Source organism: Eleginops maclovinus, chromosome 23, assembly GCF_036324505.1.
Source record: "Eleginops maclovinus isolate JMC-PN-2008 ecotype Puerto Natales chromosome 23, JC_Emac_rtc_rv5, whole genome shotgun sequence".
In the NCBI taxonomy this organism is placed as follows: domain Eukaryota; kingdom Metazoa; phylum Chordata; class Actinopteri; order Perciformes; family Eleginopidae; genus Eleginops; species Eleginops maclovinus.
In genome coordinates, this window is record NC_086371.1 from 15,539,574 (window position 1) to 15,558,545 (window position 18,972).

The window sequence follows — 18,972 nt, forward strand, 5'->3', positions numbered from 1 at the left end:
TATGGCAGTGACAAACTCAGTTCAGGTGTTGATAATGCTGATTAAATGTTGGAGTGAAAGCATAAAGCAAGTGTGATAAGACCCCGAAACATTGAGCAGCTCAATCTGCATCCCCTTTTTCACATTCTTCCAGCAGGACACATTTGAGAGAAACAAGCAGTTTCTTCAGCGTCCAGAAGCTTACAGAGGATTGTGAGAATCTCAACATAAATACACACTTTTTCTTACCAAATGTTGTTAAAATACACAAATTACACAAAGTCTGTGCCAAATACTGATTGCTGTTTAAACTGTATGCCAGGTTAATTAAGCGGATTTCTACTAAACTTAGTGATTATTAAAGATCTGTGAGCTGATATGATTAAGCATTTGCATGTTGTGTTCCAGATTTATAGTTGTATGATTAATTAATTATCCTGCTGTGTCTGAGAACAGAGCAGAGGTCTACAAATGTCCACAGTCTAGTGTGCTGTGTCCAACACGAGAAGGGTGGTCAGTCTAAAAGCATTGTACTGGAGTATAATGTGTTGTGTGTGAGAGACAGCCACGCCACTCAATGGATTTTCTATATATCAAAATGCCGTAAAAACACAGAAAGCTCTGACAGAGCTGTGGAGGAGGACTTAAGAAGCAGCTGAGACTGAACTTCATTCTCTCATACTGAATAATTACTTTGTCTGCTCGTTGATATACTATTCCACTCATGGTAACAAGTATAGAGAGATTATTTGCTTTTGATTTGACCTCAAATACAAAGTGTGCTATAGTCAGCGTTGGATACAAAATGTGTATAATTTAAGTTCATTTATGGCTGCAATAACACACAAACAACATTCCCTTTAAAATGTTAAAACACTCCATTCAAAATATAAGAGAAAGCATGAAAAACCTTTGTTAAAGATTATAAAAAGTACTCATTGAGCAGCATGGACCACGCTTATGTACACTTTAATTGGTTTTTGTAGCTCTAACAGATGGAGTTAGTTTTGAATCTGCAAAGTAAGAATCAAACACAGCTGTCAGGTAAAAGTAGAAAAGTAAAACAATTATTTTCTCAAATGCAGCAAAGAGGAATTATAAAGCAGAGATAACGGAATAATTACTTTTTTGGTTAAAATGTCAGTTGGGTATTGAGCAAGGTAAATGTACTTTGTTGCAGGTCACCACTGGCTGTACTGGTTTAGTGCTTCACCGTTTGACTGACTGATGTGTTGCATTGACAGCATGTGGTCACAGCTGGAGGGTTGTGTAAAGCCTGCAGGGCTTATCACTGGAGCTGCTGCATTGTCTTGCCTTTGAACCAATTGGACCAGTGCAGTGGAAACAATAATCTCGCTAAGAGCTGCAGGCACGTCAGTGAAGATACACATCCTTCAGACATTGAGTTCACTTTTGTGTTTATTTTTCTGTGGCAAATCATGATAAAAGTATCCTTCTATCATTTGGCGTCACATACACCAAGACTACATATTGGTACAAAATAATACAAAAATATAAATTGGAAGTTTGTGGTGTTTGTGGTTCCATTATTATCACATTAGACACGTGTTGTTTGGTGTGAGAGACTTCAGCACCTTTCACAGGAGGAAAAAATGCATCTCTAGCTAAAAGACAAAAGCATTTAGTAATATCTATCACTCAAAGGAAGTGGCTGCAATATGCAACATATTCATTGTGTTCAGAGCCCACTGCTCTCTAAAGAGATGAAGCTGCAGCAGCTCAAATCACACAATTATCAAAAATAAGTTACAAAAGATGAACCAGTGGTGTACATGAGACAGTGATGGCTGTGGTCAGTTTAAACAGAAAAACATCATATTGCACCTTTGACACCTCAGTGAGAAGTTGCTCATGAGTTATGAGGAAAAGAGCAAGTTGTACTCTAAAAACAAAATCTAGTTCACACCAACGGCATTCATCGGAGAATCACAAAAAGCGTTAACTAAAACACACTAACAAAGGAATGTAAAAAATATAACAAAACTGTACATAAAAAGTTAAAACAAAAGGGCATAGCATCTTAGCTCACTGGAAAGTATATTAACTAAATGTGGGAAGACAAACAGTATAGCTGTAAAAATGGTTTGTGATTGCTGTAGTTTCAGAAGGCTGAATGTAGTGTTATCTGAGAAATGCTTCTCCGAGTATAGTTTTAAGACTCACAGAGCAAGCATGGCAGCTGCTCAGGACAAGGCACAACATGGTAAGATGGCCTATGTCCACGACAAAAAATTCGGTCAACATCTCCCAGGAGTTGGGTCCTTCAGTCGAGCTGCAAAGATCATGGGATTCATTTGTTATTCGAAAGAGAGAAACGCAAACGTTTTGGGAATTTCTTGAGTCATTTTCAACAGTCCCTTTCATTTTGTTTGTACTTTATCAAGAAAATAATCATTCATGACATACCCAAATTAGTTTAACAACATCCCAAACAAGAGGCCCACCGTCGTTTAAGGCATTACCATGGTAACCGGTGGGAAACCCATGTAGAACTGGCAATCTGGATGTGTTTATACGTTAACAGGAAGTGGAAGATTGGGGATTGCAGCTTTAGAAATCTGGGAGGCAATTACCGTCGACTGCCCACAGATGTGTGAAACCAGTGACCCCATGAGGTTGTTCCACCGCGATGCAAACAGACTGCTTCATGCATCCAGTTACTGACTACACAGCAGAGTATGGTCCAGTGATGAAGAAGGGGATTATTCCAGCCCCAACAGATGCTGCACTAGCACCCACTTTAAAGCAGAAGAGCACAGGAAAATGGGAAGGCTGCTTGTTTCAGCCTTGAAACCTGAGCCTGAATAAACAGTTTCTATGAACAGGTACAAAGAAAGCTATAATAATGGTGTGTTTCTAAGATGGTAAAAGAAAAGCTACACTATAGCAAACAAAAATGTATATCGAGAGAAATAATGAATCATCATAAATAAAAGCTATGGCATGTTTCAATGGCATCATATTCAAGTAATCTTGTTCAAGTCCCTGATAATTAGTGGTTCATGTAAACATCGGAGTCATTAGCACAGACACAGAACCAACCGTTCATGAGAAGGCAGCAGCAATTCATATTTACAATACACTAACAACGTCCACGGCTCCTTCTGGTCCAGTCACATCATTTTGTGTTATATTCTTTGAGCGGTGCAGAGGCACCAACATTTAAACTTTAGTATGAAAAAGCCCTCAAGGTTCCACAGAGACACATTTTCACATGGTTGTGTGACGGCTCTGCCACAAGGCTGGACTTTGGAGATGGGAGAGACGCCAAGGACAGCAAGAGGAGTAAAGAAAAGATGAAACACTGCAGATGTAATCCAGCTGTGATTTACCTGCTGTGCTCAAAGCAATGATTTCTTCGACTCCTCTGAGGGCTTATGCGGCGAGGAATACCCAGAGGGGCCCTTCATCTCTAACAAAGACTACAGGAGACTGATCGATGTTCCCGGACACTGTCTTTCTTCTTGTCTGTCTCTCAAATAGTTGCTCAAGAAAAAGACATGCTTAATTTTCCCTGTCCAGCATGTTACATTTTTGGGATAAGAAATTAAAAACAATAATTTCAAGCAGCGAGATATCCTGACCACAGATACTTTGTGTTCTGTGTTCCTCTAAAAATGGCTCAGCTATCACATGACTGAGAACAGGCACTGAATGAGGTGGGTGTTGGATCACCATGCTGCTTTCATCTCATTCACAGTGATGACAGTCTCAATATAACATCAATTTATTTTTTTTAAACCAGTTGAGAGAATGGAAATGACATCTTTGCAATGCCTCTGTATGTCATGATGGAAGAGTATTTTTCACGTCAGTGTGATGACTTCCACAGGGTCTGCCTTGCCTTTGGACCTCTGCTTGCGTTTGAGGCGTCTCTGTGTTTGGGGCGAGGGAGTTGGACAAGCCGAAGGTGTAGCGGAGCTGACGGAGAGAGAAAGGAGGTCTGCAAAAGGATATTTTGGGGTGGGGAACTGGCTCGGAAACATAGCAGTGCAGTCCCGCAGGGATTTGTGTTCTCTCTCCGTCTCCTGGCGTCACCTGTCAAAGCAGCCGGCTGTGAAAGTGTGATGAGACCCCAGGTAGCCCCCGCTGTAGGCCATACTCAGACAGTGGCGCGGCTCCCCAGCTAGGGCCATCTGCACAGAAATGGGGCCCTGGAGTGGCAGAGCGCGCACCCCTGGCTGGAGACCTGAGGTCAAGCTTGGGTATGAGGGGAACCCACCCCCAGCAGTCATGGAAGAAGCCCCAGTGAGGAGGCCCATTCTGTGGCTCTGAAGGAAGTCCTGAGACATGTTCACCACGGGCCCCAGAGCCTGGGAGTCAGCCAGCGCCTGCAGCTGGGACAGGGACGGGGAATGCTGGGAAAGGTGTGCGAAACTGTCTGGCTGAAAGAGGAGCTGTGGTGTGGAGGAGGTGGAGGAGGAGGAAGAGGCTGGTCTCTGGATGGCGGACATTGGAGAGAGGTGAGAGGTCTGAGGCTGAGACTGTAAAGACGAGGGCCGGTGAGGAGGAGTGGATTTGGTCTTGTTGGCCTCCTTAACGTCATTGTCATGGGCACTGTGCAAAGGAAAAGGTAAGACATAAAAGATATATGAGAAAGTACTCAACAAATATGGAAGAATTGACTCTTCTTAAGTCCCGCCTCATATTGCTCTTGGCTCCAATAATAGTTGAGCAAACCTCAACCAGCTCTCTTCTTTCCTGTTGCCAATTTAAATTGCCATCTCTTAGCCAAGCTAACATTACTATGTAAAGCCACATATCATAACTTTCATAATCTTTTCACAGATTGAGTTTGCAAAATGCTAACTCATGTATAGTTTAGCTTCATCAACACTCTTTATTTCTGGGGTATAGTTAAAAGGACTTCAAAAACAACAGATAGCTTGGTAGCTGACAAGTTTTTTTAGATGACATGCTGGAGGCATTTATTGTCTGAGAGCTTTGTGGGCGGTCATTTTGTTTTATCAATTGAATGCTAAATTAAACCATCCTTGCATTGTAGGTGTAGAGAGCAAAGTGAGATGTGAAAAGATGGCTGCAAATCTATTTGTGGGGTAGAGATTGGTCTCTAGCGACAATTTGCAATAACAATAACCCAGGTGCACACAAATAAATGCACACAGCTGCCGACCAAGAAATGTGCAACTTAATAAAAGTTGTTAAATGACAGAGCTATGAGGCTATTAGCAAGGTGGAAAGGCTTAACCTGATGTACAAAAATATTATAAGCCTCAACTATTTAACAAAAGAGAGGCATCCTGTAATCCAAAACCATGGCAACTAGAAATGTAGAAGGATAGGGGCCCTAATGTCATCTACCTTAAGTTGCCCACTACACTTAAAAAGGCTGCCAGCCCCTCTTACAATTAGAGCTTTTGCTTTCTTTTGTGCGTGTGTGTGTGTGTGTGTGTGTGTGTGTGTGTGTGTGTGTGTGTGTGTGTGTGTGTGTGTGTGTGTGTGTGTGTCCCTTACAGCAGCATGAGCTCGATGCACTGGGTGAGGTGTTCCCAAGTGTAGCCTGTTAGTAGATGCAGAGCAGCCGTCCAGCTTGGAGAAATCTGAAGGCAAATACGAGATGCTGCCACACATGCAGCAGCAACCTGGGATGGTCGGAAACTTAGGAAGGCGTGGTCTAAAAAAAAACACAGGAGAAATAAGGATCAGAAAATATTTCTACAAGCTAATTAATCAATGTCCAACACCTCTAAAACAAACAAGGCTTGATCATTTGTCCTTTTACACCCACCTTGCAGTGAGACCTCCAGAAAGTAGTGAGTATATTTGTCCATAAAAGCCTTGGTCTTGGAGAGGGAGGAGAGGGGCCAGCCGTTGTAAAGGTCACCCTCCTGCACCGAGGCATGGAGGTAGAAGTCAATGAAGTGGGCAGGTGTGGGCATGCACAGGTTCCAGCCAAAGGTCTCGAGCAGCAGAAGCTCCATTTTGATGAGATCCTTCTTGTTGAGAATCAGGTTCAGGCTGCACATAAAGCCCAGAGAGTTTAGCTGCTCCAGCTTGGGAACCCGGTCTTCCTTCTCCTCAAATTTACCTGCAGAGAAAGAAAGAGATGCAGTCAGGTCACTGAACACCATTTAGTGCAATTCATGTATAATAATTGGTTTTAACGTGGCACGAAATAGACTACACATAACCATGAATCATTTACGTCAACAGAAGAGAGAATTCGTCAATTTATCATTTTAGAAGAATCACTAAGCAATACTAGAGCTCTTCAAATGTGAGAACAGCTTTTCTCTATTTCTAAGTTTTTTTAAATGTTGCTTTAATTAAAAAAGAAACATCTATATAGATTAAAGGATAATTAAAATGTTTTTATTTTAATATTGTAAGATTTCATTTAATATAAATATTTTAATGGCAAGATCCTCTTTTGCGAAATCATAGTCACACTATCCAGGAGCTGAAATGGCAAAAGGGACCACCGCCTGTACTCTGTCAGGGGTTATTAAATCTTCATTAAAAAAGCCATGTCTAGTTTGGATCCAGTCGGGGTGGGTGGGAAGGGGGTGTTTCGTGTGTTTAAAAAAGACAAAAAGAGGGGAAAATCTTATGTAACCTTGCTGATACGTCATTGTCACTACTCTTGATTTTTCAATAATAGATCTTTCAATAGATTTAAAAAAAATAAAAAAAGCCATGTCTTGATATGAGGGGATGATAGGCCTTTGTTCTTTTCAGTGTTACATTATAAATATAATCATCATGTAGCTACAGGATGCTGTGTAACAAATCATAACAGCAGCCTGCTTAGCATTAGCTATTAAGCTGACTATTCCTGAACATCTGGCTGTACTGCTAAGCTATAACCCTCTCAGGGAAGCATCACTACGGGCCTGCAGAGTCCAGAGCACTAACTGTGGATTAAACGGGCCTAACGCTTTCTATGAAAAACAAACATTCAGTCAGATCCCCGATATTTCCGTCCCTCTCACTCCCTCCATATCCTCAAAGACTTCGCAGCGTAGCATTACAGCGAGCCCCCTACCCAAGATATCCTCCTCTCCATGGCAACAGCCTCGAGGCCTCGGGGGTCCGTGTGACCAATGGAGAGGGGTGACTCTGCCTTTAATCCACAAGTCCCACAGGCCTCCTCTGCTCAAACTTAAGAATGAGGGCGAGGGGGTATCAGGTTACTCTGATACAGGCTTCCTTCTAAAACATGTGCTTTAGCTACACACAGCTTTGAGAGGGACGACGTGGAGACTCACTGCAGCCAGTAATGGGTATTTTAGGCCGATAAATATTCAAGAACACAATAATTGTGCTAAAATGTTAACACTTGGTTGATAAAATGGTTCAAATCATGTAGAGAGCGTAACAACAATCATTAGCCAAAAGTATTAGGATGTTGTTTCAAATAAGAGAGAGACTAATTGTAATCTGAGAAAGATGTGTATGCAAAACAAACAATTAGTGAGGACCAAAGCTAAATGTAATTATACAGTATTAAAATGGGTTAATTTAATGGAACAAGTCAGTGAGGAAATAAAAAAATGTACAGTGCAGTTTAACATTTAAAAAAAATGGTATACAACAATCTATTTAATGTATATGAGATAAATCCATACGGTGCAGGATGTGTAGCTATCTTTAATTTGTGGTTGTGTTTGTTTTATTCTGGTAATGAAGGTGGGTCTGGAGTATGAACATTAAAAAAGGTGGAAACTTAGATTATTTACATTAACTTTAATAATGAAATACTTCAAAAAGAAGAGACTTGATGGTATTTAATTCATTCTACTCCTTTTGAGTCATCAAATGTCTGCTAGGACATGTGTGCTGGGTATTCTTGGGTTATTTTCCTGCTTCATTACTTACTTCTTAGTTGTTGTTTTAGGATTTCTAGGAATTAAATCCACAAACATAGGCTTTGTCAAAATATGCATCCAGTTGAGAAGTACAACAACCCTTCTAATCTGGAACCATGGCAACGAAACATTCATAATAAGGGCTGTAGTTAGAAGTGGGTCCTTCAATCAACAACTGTCTGCAGTGTCTTTCAAGGACCTCTCTTACTTCTTTATGTCTCAGTGTGGGTCGTCTTCCTACAGGAGTGTGAGTTTTACCACCGGTGTTACGACCCACCATTAAGCAGGGGAGAGAGAGGAAGAGAGAGGGAAAAGTTGAGAGAGCATGTAGGGGGAGCAGCCTAACCGGCCAGAGGGGTAATTAGCCGAGAGGCAATAATGAGATCCCTCCACCAGAACAGGAAGCAGGGTGAAACAGGGCCGATTACACCCACCAGGGCTCCCTCCACAGCCGAGTCCACACTCGCCCCATTCTCTCACCCTCATATCTTCTGGACCTGTCTGCTGCTAGACTGCTATGTCCACACAGACGCTGCCATAAAACGCCATCAATGCCCCCAATCTCCACACAACCCCAGCCGCTTTGATCTTAAGAGAGACACCGTGCAAGTCAATCTCCCCATTGTGCTCTGTGATTACTCCTCTGGTTTACTACAGTGGGCGACCCGGCACGCGAGAGACACGCCATGCCCAAAAGCTTTGAAAACTGAAAACAAAAGCAACTTCAGAGGGCCCTCTAGGGGTACACTATGATGAGAGCCACAAACCGGTTTGAATTACTGGTAAAAAGAAAACGGACTCATGAGTTTATCACAGCCTGTGGGATAAAATAGTGGTCTCATTCATTTCAATGGCTTGGAACAGCAGGGGTGGGCTCCAGCAAAACAACACAGGGCACCAAAGTTGATTCTGGTTCCTCTTTATCTGCAGCACAACAGAAAGTTAGATGAAAGTGCTGAGGAAAAAAAGGGCAACTAACTATTTATTTTGTGTGTAGGATTATGGCCCATCAAACATTAACAAAGCCTGATTCAGGTACTAAATGTTAATAGGCCATTAAACTGGACGTCCTGATTAGCATGTCAACCTCTCATTGGTATCATGTAGCAACACAAATGTAATCCTTTGTTCTGTTAGTCAGTGTGGAAGTGGCCTGAGAGACACGGTGCATTCCTCTCCTGTGAGTACAGCCTACCTGGAATGCAGACGGCTAACTGATCCTATCTTAAGTAAGCGAGAAGGAAAGAGACACTGCTAACGGAAAGCAACAGCCTTCCTTTTCATCAACACAAACTACCTTTGAATACTCTGCGACTACAGGACACCTTCCCTCGCTCAGGGCACCCGCAGGTGATGGTGATGATGAGAAAGGTCAAGAGAACAGGAGTTAGAATTCAGGGGTGAGGGAGAGGTAAGGGTCCCTCCCAGGTGTGCTGTTTGAGGAGGAGGAGGGGCGGAGGGGTTTTGAGTAATGGGGGCTGCTAGGAAACCTGAGAGCTGTATTCTGACAGAGACAAAGAACTTTGTTTCTGTTGCACTTCATTCGTCCATTTTGGTCACCATTTAAAGAAGTTAAGCTCCTCTAAATGTAACATAGGGTGACTTCAATAACTGTAACGCTTTCACCGTTTGTATTATTTCCCAGGGCTGGAGGCTATTAACTGCTGAAGAACATTTCTTAATGGAAAAACTGACACCGCAAAACTGATAGAAAAATTTAAATAATTGACATCATACAAGACTTATAGTTGGGACATTGTAGCTGAGCTATCAGTGAATAAAAACATGTGAATTTAAGTTTGTACATTCTCTCAATGTCTCCTTTTCTTATCATTTCTTGAAATGTTCCTCTTCACTTTCATATTTTTCTCCTCGACATGACAGTCAATTCAAGGGATTTCCTCTTCTGTTTAAACTCCTTTAAATTGCTGGTCCATTTTTCCTTGGGTCTGTGAAATTGATCACAGCTCCATCACAGAATTCCGTGTGGCCACCCCTGGCCCCGGGACCTCTCACAATGAAGGCCTGGCCCGACCCTTGACCCCTGATGCTCATGCCTGGGTGACCTAGGAGAATCTTAGAAACCCAGCCCACAGTATTGATGTGTGTGAGTATGTGTGGTGTGTTTTGGGGGTATCTATCGTCTGGGGGTATAAGCCTCAGGCATGACACAGGAAACTCATTTTTGAGGTAGTTTGTTGATTATAATCACACAGAATCACTCAGATGAATACAACGGTGAACCAGTGTGTCTGATTGAATAACTTTTATATAGCCATCTGCACATTTTTACATAATTCCTTTAATTATGAGATCCCCACATGACAAGAGTTCAATCAGAATTATTGTCAAACCTCAGAGAGGATAAGGGGGAAGTGGGTTCCCCATTAATCTACAATTGAGGACACCCTGCTGGGTGGTTCAGTTCTAACATGTCCCATTTTGCAGGGCCACCACCTCTCCCTCCCTTTCTTCCCTGTTTAACATCAGCAGCCGACCTGGCTTTGAAGTACAGCTCCATTCGTTTCCCAACCCCCCAGGGATGTGGGGCTGCTTTTACTGGCCGCCCTGTCCCAGGACTGGCTCGCTCTGCCTGTCCCTGACAAGGTGAGTGAACGAAGAGGAAACAGAGCCAGAGGCCAAAGGTAAAAGGACACCAGAGCCCAGTCGGTTGAATGTGGCAGTAAAGCACAACCCTTTTATGTGAAAGTCTCTACTGGATATCAATATGAATCTTAAGTAGATGACAGCAAAAACAAAACAAAAATCATAGTTTCATCACAAGGTTGCCACAGCGACGTCTACTCATTTAGCAATGTTAGCTTGCAGCAATCTCCTCCATACAAACAACAACTTCCACGCCTCTGCTCCCCTCCCCCTCTCTACGAAGGGTCTGGCTGGCTGTCCTGCTTGCATTGACGGGCTTTTGTTTGAGGCCTGACTCGGAGAGCATATGGCAGGTGCCCCTCAGCACACAATTCCTCCCCGCCCCCGGGCTCTGAGGCCTGTCTAAGTGCACTGTGTAGTCCATATCACTGAGCTTCTTGTGTGTTCCACAGGATGCTCTTTTTAGTTTCGTTTAGAGACCTTTCACTGAATCAGGTTCACTGAACAAAATAGATTAAATCCAGTTCAATATTACCTTTCTGGAGAAATACACCAAGCATCCAATGATCAAGAGCCAAACAACAAACATAATATATAAATAGACAGAGAAAAACACTGGGACAATATATTGTAGCTGGCAACACAGGCACATCCGTGATGTCATTTACCATAACAAATAGCTGCAGTATGCAGAGCTCTGACTTGAGGGATCGAGATCTGCCAGGAAGACTGATGTGTGCACTGCAGGACTTCATGGAATGTAACACAATAGAAACTTAGCTTTGGGTATGTGGACCGATTTTTAAATAGAAATATTCAGAGTATACTCAAATTGTCTTCACAGAAATACACATTTGTATGCCCCAGGATTTTGGATTTGTGGAGTAATTGGATTTTCTGGAATGAAGTAAGGTCTCTACCAAAAATCGCAAAAGTGAATAAAACTGTATAAACTGACCATAATCTCACTCCTGCTAATGAAGGAGAGCTCATCCATGAACAAACACATGCACTCGAGCACCCTCAAAACATATAGACACAAAAGAGTAACAGGATTAAGCATTGACTGCTGAGAGGCACAAAAGCAGTAGCGATTAATTAACCGAGTGCAGAAGCCGGAACATTTAAAAGAAAGACAATGTAAGTGGCTGTCAAAGGCAGGCAGTGGGTCCTGGGGAGGCTGTTCAATAACTAGGCCAGATTCCAAAGCACCTCAGGACAGAAAAGAAAACCAAGACAACTTTGATTCAAACGCCCTTTCAAGCCTTCATCAATCATGGCTGAGACTCCCTAGAGTGGCGCAGGAGTCAGAGGCAGGAGAGAAGAGAGTCTCGCTCACTGAGAGCCACAATCAAAGGATTCAATATAAAACCAGATTCATCTATTGGAGAATAGAAGAAGCACCTCTGCTCAGGTTGGCTTGACAATATTTATTTAACTTCCTCAGCCATCTCTCAAAGCTATTTTGGGATTCTCTTGAGATTGCTTTTACATAAAACCTCTTTCAAGTGTCTTATTTAAATTTATTGCACCAAAGAGACTACTCTGATTGCAAGGATGGCCTGTGTGCGACTACACACACAAAAACGCATACACTGAGCCCTCCCAAGTGAGCGAGACCTTTTCCAGACACCCACTTTGACGGCATCATTAGTCTAATTACCCATGATGCCAAGGGCTGCACTAATGTACAGAAAATCTCACAGTCTGTTAATCACAAGACAGACACAGAGACACTAATAACTACCACACAACCCGAAACATGCATCAGCGGGGGGGGGGGGGGGACGATTAACATACTTGCGTTACACAAAACACACACAAAGACACTGTTTTATATTTCACAGCAGAGAAGCATGTTGGCGTCTACGTCTGCAGAAACACTGGCAGGTTGAGAATGAAAGAGACTTGCAAAAGTCTCACATCAACCAGTTAACAGTCTAAGGAAGAAGGATATTCAGGAATTTAAATGCAAAACTTGACTGTTTTCAATCTGCACAGTTTAATCAACAAGTATGCAATTTGAATAATAATGCCAGTTTCTTAAAAAATAAAATTTCCAACCTCCCTATCCTCTTAGCTCAATACGTTTACTTACAACTGAAGACTGCAAGCCTTTTTTTTCTTCTTTTTTTAAGGCGCCATCATTTTTTTTAGCAAACGTAACTCAAACAGGAAGTAATTTGCCTATGGCATTATGAAGTCCCAGATTAATTCAAATGTGTCGCTACACAGTCATAGTAGCTCTTGTGCAACAATAGGGCTATATGACACAGAGGAATGAGCTTCATCAGGCTCTGGCCATACCTGTGCATTACTGCCATTATTAATACCTATCCTTAAGGTATGACAACATAGGCTGAATACAAATTAAAATGTCATTAGAGAATCAGCCTAAGGACCAAATGCGTTTGTATGGGGATTGCGGATAGGCTGTTCTCTGCAACAAATCACACGTTTTCAATGACGAAAGGAAAAAATAAAGGAATGAAAAGAAATCACACCTTTGACTAGAGGACAGTTGACCTTGTCAGGTGTGATACTAGTTCATCTCAAACGGACTAGCTGGCAGCCTAAGTAACAGCAGCTGCCGCAGGCATGTTATTGCAGCCAGAATCAAAAACATACAACAACTTCTGCAGACACAAGCATAATCCACCACAGTTTGTCCTCAAACAATGGCACACTCATCCCACTACAATGGAAACCTTGTTTTGTTTGTTTTTAACGAACATTGCAGCTACAGTTAACTGGCAACACAAGCTATCAGATAAGTTTGAAAAGTGGCGCTGACAGAAAAAAAGTCATAGTGGTCTCTTAAGCGTAACTCAAATTAGCCTTGTTGCAGGAAGTGTTTCACCTTGAGCCATCTGTGCATAAACCACAGTCACAGTTGCTCTCTTAGCACAGCAAACTGACAATAGCGCTCTTCTGCATTTACGGAAACATTCAAAATGCAATGCTCAAGATCACCAACAAAGCATTATCTTAGTTAAGTAACTTCTGAAATAGATTTAGGTTTAGATTAAAGCCATACAGTTTCGGGTATCAACTCAAACACATGTCTGAGTCTTGATTTAGCATTTATTCAATAGCAACTCCTTCCTTTTCATTCCTGTTAAGCAACAAACCATGAAGATGGGTTTTAAAGACACGGTGAAATGGACCTACTTGCAAGGAGCAGACAGGAGAGGGCGATGACATAGAGCTGCTTGACGGCCACATCGTAGTGGTCCATGAACAGGTCCAGCAGGTAGACGGCTAGGTGTCGCGCTGTAGGGCATAGTTGGTAGCGATTACTCAGGATGGCCAACAGGTCTGCAAAGTACCGCCGCATACCAATCTGTGGAGAATGGGCTCGGTAGACCGGTAGCTTTAGCTCCTGTAGAAGAAAAAGAAGAGAGATGAAGGGGAATGCAAACTATGGGGGGTGAGGGGAGCAGGGTGGGCAGGAGGAAGCGGTAGAGAGACATGGGGGTTGTAAAAACTATGCATAATAGTGAGCAATGCATGTTCCCTGCTGTCTGGGTTTAACGGCTGTCAGCAGAGAGGCTGTGAGTAAAATACTTGAAAAAAGAAAACTCTATTAACCGTCAGAAATTCTTGATTATGCTTCAGCCTCATTCCAATTTCATTTAATTCACTATTGCTGCAGAGAACAGGAGCTCATTTGGGTCAGTGCAGGGGTATATGGGAGAGTGTTTGTGTGTGAAGGAGGGGGGGAATGGTTTCTCCACTATTGGTTGAAGAGTAGATAGGATTAGGTTTCACCCCTAGCATATCTCCTATTCATGTTCAATTAGCTGCATGTGTTTCAAAGTGGAAGGAAGACACCCGGGGGCCTTATCTTTGAATCAGCCTTGGGTATCTTCACAATCAGCAACAGAAAACCGGAGAGCAAAAAGGCTCCAGTAAAAAATACACAATAAACATTAAGTAATGGATGTACAGACTCACAGCACATACCTTCTTTGATTTAAGCTGCTTACATAAAACAAATAAAAATGATCAAAAATGTTCTCTGTGGCCTGTGTAAAAACGGGTTTTTGATTTGGATTTAATAAGAGATTGAGGATTGCCAGAATAATCTGCTTAGGTTGAAACAGTGAGGGGTCCTTACATGAGGAGAAACACAGAAAAACATACACACCATATCAGGACTGTTGTTTAGGAACATCCCTGACTTAAGGCTGCCACAAACGAGGCTTTAAATCTTCATATTTCAAAAGGAAAACACTTTACAGGAAATGCTTAACATAATGCAATTTGCTTTGAAGCCTAAAATGTACCGACAATGTCAGGTGTGTGCAAAGTCAACTTATTTTGAGCAGAACCAGAAAAACAATGATCCTTACACTGACAATTCAATCGAAATCTATAAATAAACAGTTCCCCCACCCAAATCCACATATAGCCACTCCACCCCCGGCATGTGCCATAACCACCCACTCCTTCCCAAACTCTGCTCTCCTCCCACTGTTTCAGCCTCTGGTCCATCTGTCTGTCTGGGGGTACAAGGGCAGCAGGAGAATGGGGGTGGATGTGAAGGGTGGGGGGCTGCTGGAGTCTGGAGGGGCTCCGGGGGGGTCTGTGTGGGGTGGAGAAGGTGCCTTTGTGGGGGACCCGCACCATAATTAAGGATTCCACAGCTGCCTCCGCCTGATTTGCATGTCTGATAATTTGCCACATGCTATACACCACAGCTATCTCCCACATCAGGGCATTAGCACTGCAGCAAACGTCATTAAGGCTGGATGAGACTGTGGGGGAGCAGGCGCCATGCAGGAAACCTGAACACTCCGTGAAGGCCTTTTTACACACAGCTCCCTCCACTATTCCTTTCCACTGCACATTTTGCTGAGCGTTCAGCTAACCTACGTCTAAAACACGTCCTGTCTTACTAGTTTTTGAACCCTACAGCATGATGGACATTTGTATTGAAGTGTAAGCAATCTGGCAAATATGGAAATCTTAAAACATGAACATATTAGGGCTGTAGCTGAAAAATGGCCGATTAACTTAAAAAACAAGAACCGTGCCAACTATTTTGATAACCAAATAATCCCAAAATTAAAAACATTTAGAGTCCAGGTTGATTTTAATTCATGAAGCCAGGAAAAAAACAAATAGATTAATTCCAAACAGGTTCACTTTTTTTTTTAAACCAATAGATCAACATTAAAACACATTCAATTTATAGTCATGTATATGAGAGAAGTGCAGCAAATCTGCCCTTAAGAAACACAAATAAACAGACCTAATGTAAGTCAAAACAGACACAATTAGTCATGTAGTCTTCTACAGGTACTAACGCAAAGCAATCAACTCTAATATTTTAAGTCTCAAGCATTTCTAAATTCACCTTGCAAGAATTTGCAGCATTTGCGAGAGCATTGCATTAAACAGTATACACTATGCTGAGCCTGTCGCCTGGGATTTCACAAAAATGCTGATATTGGGCAATCAAACCTAACATTATACAGACTATCTCTCTCTCTCTCTCTCTCATTACAGTATGAGAAAAGAGTGGGTGTGTTATTTAGTTTCCAGCTCTGTGTGCAGATTTTCAATCTAATTGATGTCTCACTCTGAGTCAGATGTGCCCAACATGAATACACTGTTTGTAAAAGAATGAATCATATATAGGGCTCACAAACACCTTATCTACAATCTGATACAGCCCTACACATAAATGAAATTTCTAATACTTTCAGGCACCTGATATCTAAACCTGATCTGCAGTCATCTCCCCCTCAGCTTGAAGCTGGCAGCAGCGTGCCAGCCCAGAGATGCCAGTCGAGTGACAGATGTCTCCATTAATGTGTCACATGGGAAGAAATATGATCAGGCTTGAGGTTAATTAAGACATTTTCAATTAATGAGACTTAACTCTTCTATGTAATCTAATTTAGATCTGGTTTAAATAGACAACAGGACCATGTAATTATATTTCCTTCACACCTTTCAATACCTTGTGCGGTTTGTAAGTCTAGGAGGCTGCTATGGAATATCAACAGGCCTGCTGTTCATACAAGTTGGGCTGCAAAATTATTATCATCCAAGAAAAAGGATTAAACTGATAATCTACACGCAGAGCTGTAAATTAAACGTATTTTCAATTGATCATTTATTACCCAACTAATTGAAAATTGTGAACATACAAGTTCTCTCATCAATTAAATAACAAGGCTAATAGTTATTTGCATTATAGACAAATCTACAGATAAAGAAGAAGAAGAAGTCATACTTTATTAATCCCTTACAGCGAAATTGCTTTCTCTACTCTGTTGTGTTGACACCAGTAAACACACAGAGGATATACATGCACAAACACAGAGGAAATACATGCACACACAACCACATGCAGAGGAGAGGTGGCAGAGCAGAGAGGCAGCCAGGTACCTGGCGCCAAGGGAGCAGATAGAGGTTAGGTGCCTTGCTCAAGGGCACCTCGGCAGTGGCCTAGGAGGAGAACTGGCACCTCTCCAGCTACCAGCTCACTCCATATTTTTTTTGGTCCGATCGGGACGTGAACGTGAACCGGCGACCCTTCGGTCCCAAGACCAAGTCCCTACTGACTGAGCCACTGCCGCCCTAAGGTACAATTCTTAATGAATCCAATAATTGTCGAGAGAAATCTCATCACTGTTGGACCAACAGTTCAAAACTCCTCAACTCAGAACATTTCATTTGTTATGATTGGAGAGAGAGAAATAAAAAATATATAAAGAAATTCATGTAAACCCTTTTTAAAATTAATACAATTAAACAAATCATTTCCTTTTAAAGCAGGCGCTTACTCAGTTGCTAAATGTAGAGCTATAGCTTTAAATCTTTTGTTTAGACCATGATATAAAAGTACAAAACACTGTTATCCTCAGGTTTATGAGGATGAAAAAAGCTAAACAGACCTAATGGGGTTACTATATAAACGTTTAGCTTGTTAAACACAAGCAAAACATGTTTGACTCCTACTGTCAACAAAAGAAGTCAAAAAGCAGTGCTGGATAATAAAAGACTCACCTTGATGCGGAGCGATTGATGGATATCTGCAGCTAGCTGTCCTTTCCACCATTGCAACTCTCTCTCCATCTTTCCCATCCAGAGGAGACTTCAAGAACCAAGTTTAACCTGCTGAGACAAATGTATAAAGAAAATAAAGTTGCATGCTGGACTGCAAGAGTAACTGCTAAATAGGCCTATATGTTTCTAACTGTATAACCAATATATTGAGAAAAACATCCGATACATGAGGGGAAAGTTCTGCAAAGATATTCAACAAATGTCTTCACTAGGCAGTGGTGTGAAGTAACTAAGTACATTTACTCAAGTCATTTAATGTTTTGTTACTTTGTACTTCTACTACAATTCAGATGAATAAAGTGTACTTGTACTCCACAACTATTAATGTATACATTTAGTTACTTAGCTGGTAAAGCTGCAGCTAGTTTTAATGACTTAGATACTGCGGGGTTGTTGTTCAGTTCCACCCTGCCGTATACAAGTCATTAAAACTAGCTGCCGCTTTATCAGCTTTGATAAACACATGTATGCAATGTATCAATAATTATAATCAAAATATATAATATTTGATTCTGGAAAGGGCCAAAGTGCATCGTAAGTACTTTTACTTTTGGTACTTCAAGTATATTTTGATGCAAACAGTTTTGTACATTTACTTAAAGAACATTTTGACTGGATGATCTGTACTTGTAGCAGAGTATTCAGTGTGATTGTGTTTGTGTCGACATCTAAAATAATGCGATCAAATAAATAGTAATGGTTGAGACACAGAGTGGTTTCGATGAAGTTTGTGAACATTTGCTAATCCCACAGCAGTGGTCTCATCCCTGCATAGGCCATTTTCTCTGCTCGGGAATTTAAATGGCTCAGTTAAATGCCCGCTCGACCACGCTGTAGGTCAAATGAATCAAAGCAGCCTTTCGATAAAGCCATTTTCCACACCGTGTTATACTTCCAGCGAGAAATAAATACCACATCCAACATTATGGTTATCATTCAAACCCTACAAGCACCATGAGTGAAGCTACACAAGTTAACTGCTCATAAAGACTCGCATTGTTTAAAAACACAACACACTGCGATAGAAATAAACATCTCGGCTCAAACACAGCGAATTTCTCCAAACACAGCAGCAAACACATGAACTTTACATCTTGGAGGTTATTGCATGTGCCACTTACCACTACGACGGGAATGCCCCCCAGACCCCTTTGTCTCAGTCCGACATCCTGAACTCCTCTTCGGCTCAACTTTGAGAAACACCTCTCTTTTTCGGCGACAAGACAGCGTTTGAATCTGCTGGCAAGTTCATAAAATAGCTGCCACCGCCGAATTTCGGCAACACGATTCAGGTAGCGCCGTTTCCCCCCCACTGTTTACACTTTTCCGTGAGGTTTTGCTCCGCCGTTTTCTCTCCCGTAGCTCGGTGGTAACAAAGTAACGTCCTCGGCTGCACCAGCTGCTGCTGTTGCGGTGGGCTCATGCGTTCGACGTGAAGGGCCCTCCTCCTGCA

The 18,972-nt window shown here is 42.0% G+C and overlaps 1 protein-coding gene across 2 annotated transcripts; it reads right to left on the reverse strand.

Moving 5' to 3' along the window:
• Positions 1 to 1,380: 1,380 nt before the first annotated feature.
• Positions 1,381 to 18,895, reverse strand: ccnjl (cyclin J-like). 2 transcript variants are annotated; one of them, XM_063877221.1, is made up of 6 exons: positions 18,641 to 18,895; positions 17,460 to 17,567; positions 13,608 to 13,818; positions 5,750 to 6,049; positions 5,476 to 5,635; positions 1,381 to 4,557 (listed from the first exon to the last, which is right to left on the reverse strand). In XM_063877221.1, the coding sequence occupies exons 2-6, from the start codon at positions 17,535 to 17,537 to the stop codon at positions 4,035 to 4,037; spliced, it is 1,272 nt and encodes a 423-aa protein (XP_063733291.1). In that variant the 5' UTR covers positions 17,538 to 17,567; positions 18,641 to 18,895; the 3' UTR covers positions 1,381 to 4,034. The 2 variants fall into 2 exon arrangements, with proteins under 2 accessions (XP_063733291.1, XP_063733290.1); XM_063877220.1 differs by having other exon boundaries at positions 17,460 to 17,570.
• Between the last annotated feature and the right edge of the window lie 77 nt (positions 18,896 to 18,972).

Excerpts from the sequence above, each read along its gene's own strand:
- ccnjl (XM_063877221.1), bottom strand. The coding sequence starts at position 17,537 with ATGGGAAAGATGGAGAGAGAGTTGCAATGGTGGAAAGGACAGCTAGCT. Across the intron at positions 5,636-5,749 it reads TCTGGAGGTCTCACTGCAAG|ACCACGCCTTCCTAAGTTTC; the intron begins GTGGGTGTAAAA and ends GTTTTTTTTTAG. Across the intron at positions 4,558-5,475 it reads TGCATCGAGCTCATGCTGCT|TGCCCATGACAATGACGTTA; the intron begins GTAAGGGACACA and ends TCCTTTGCACAG.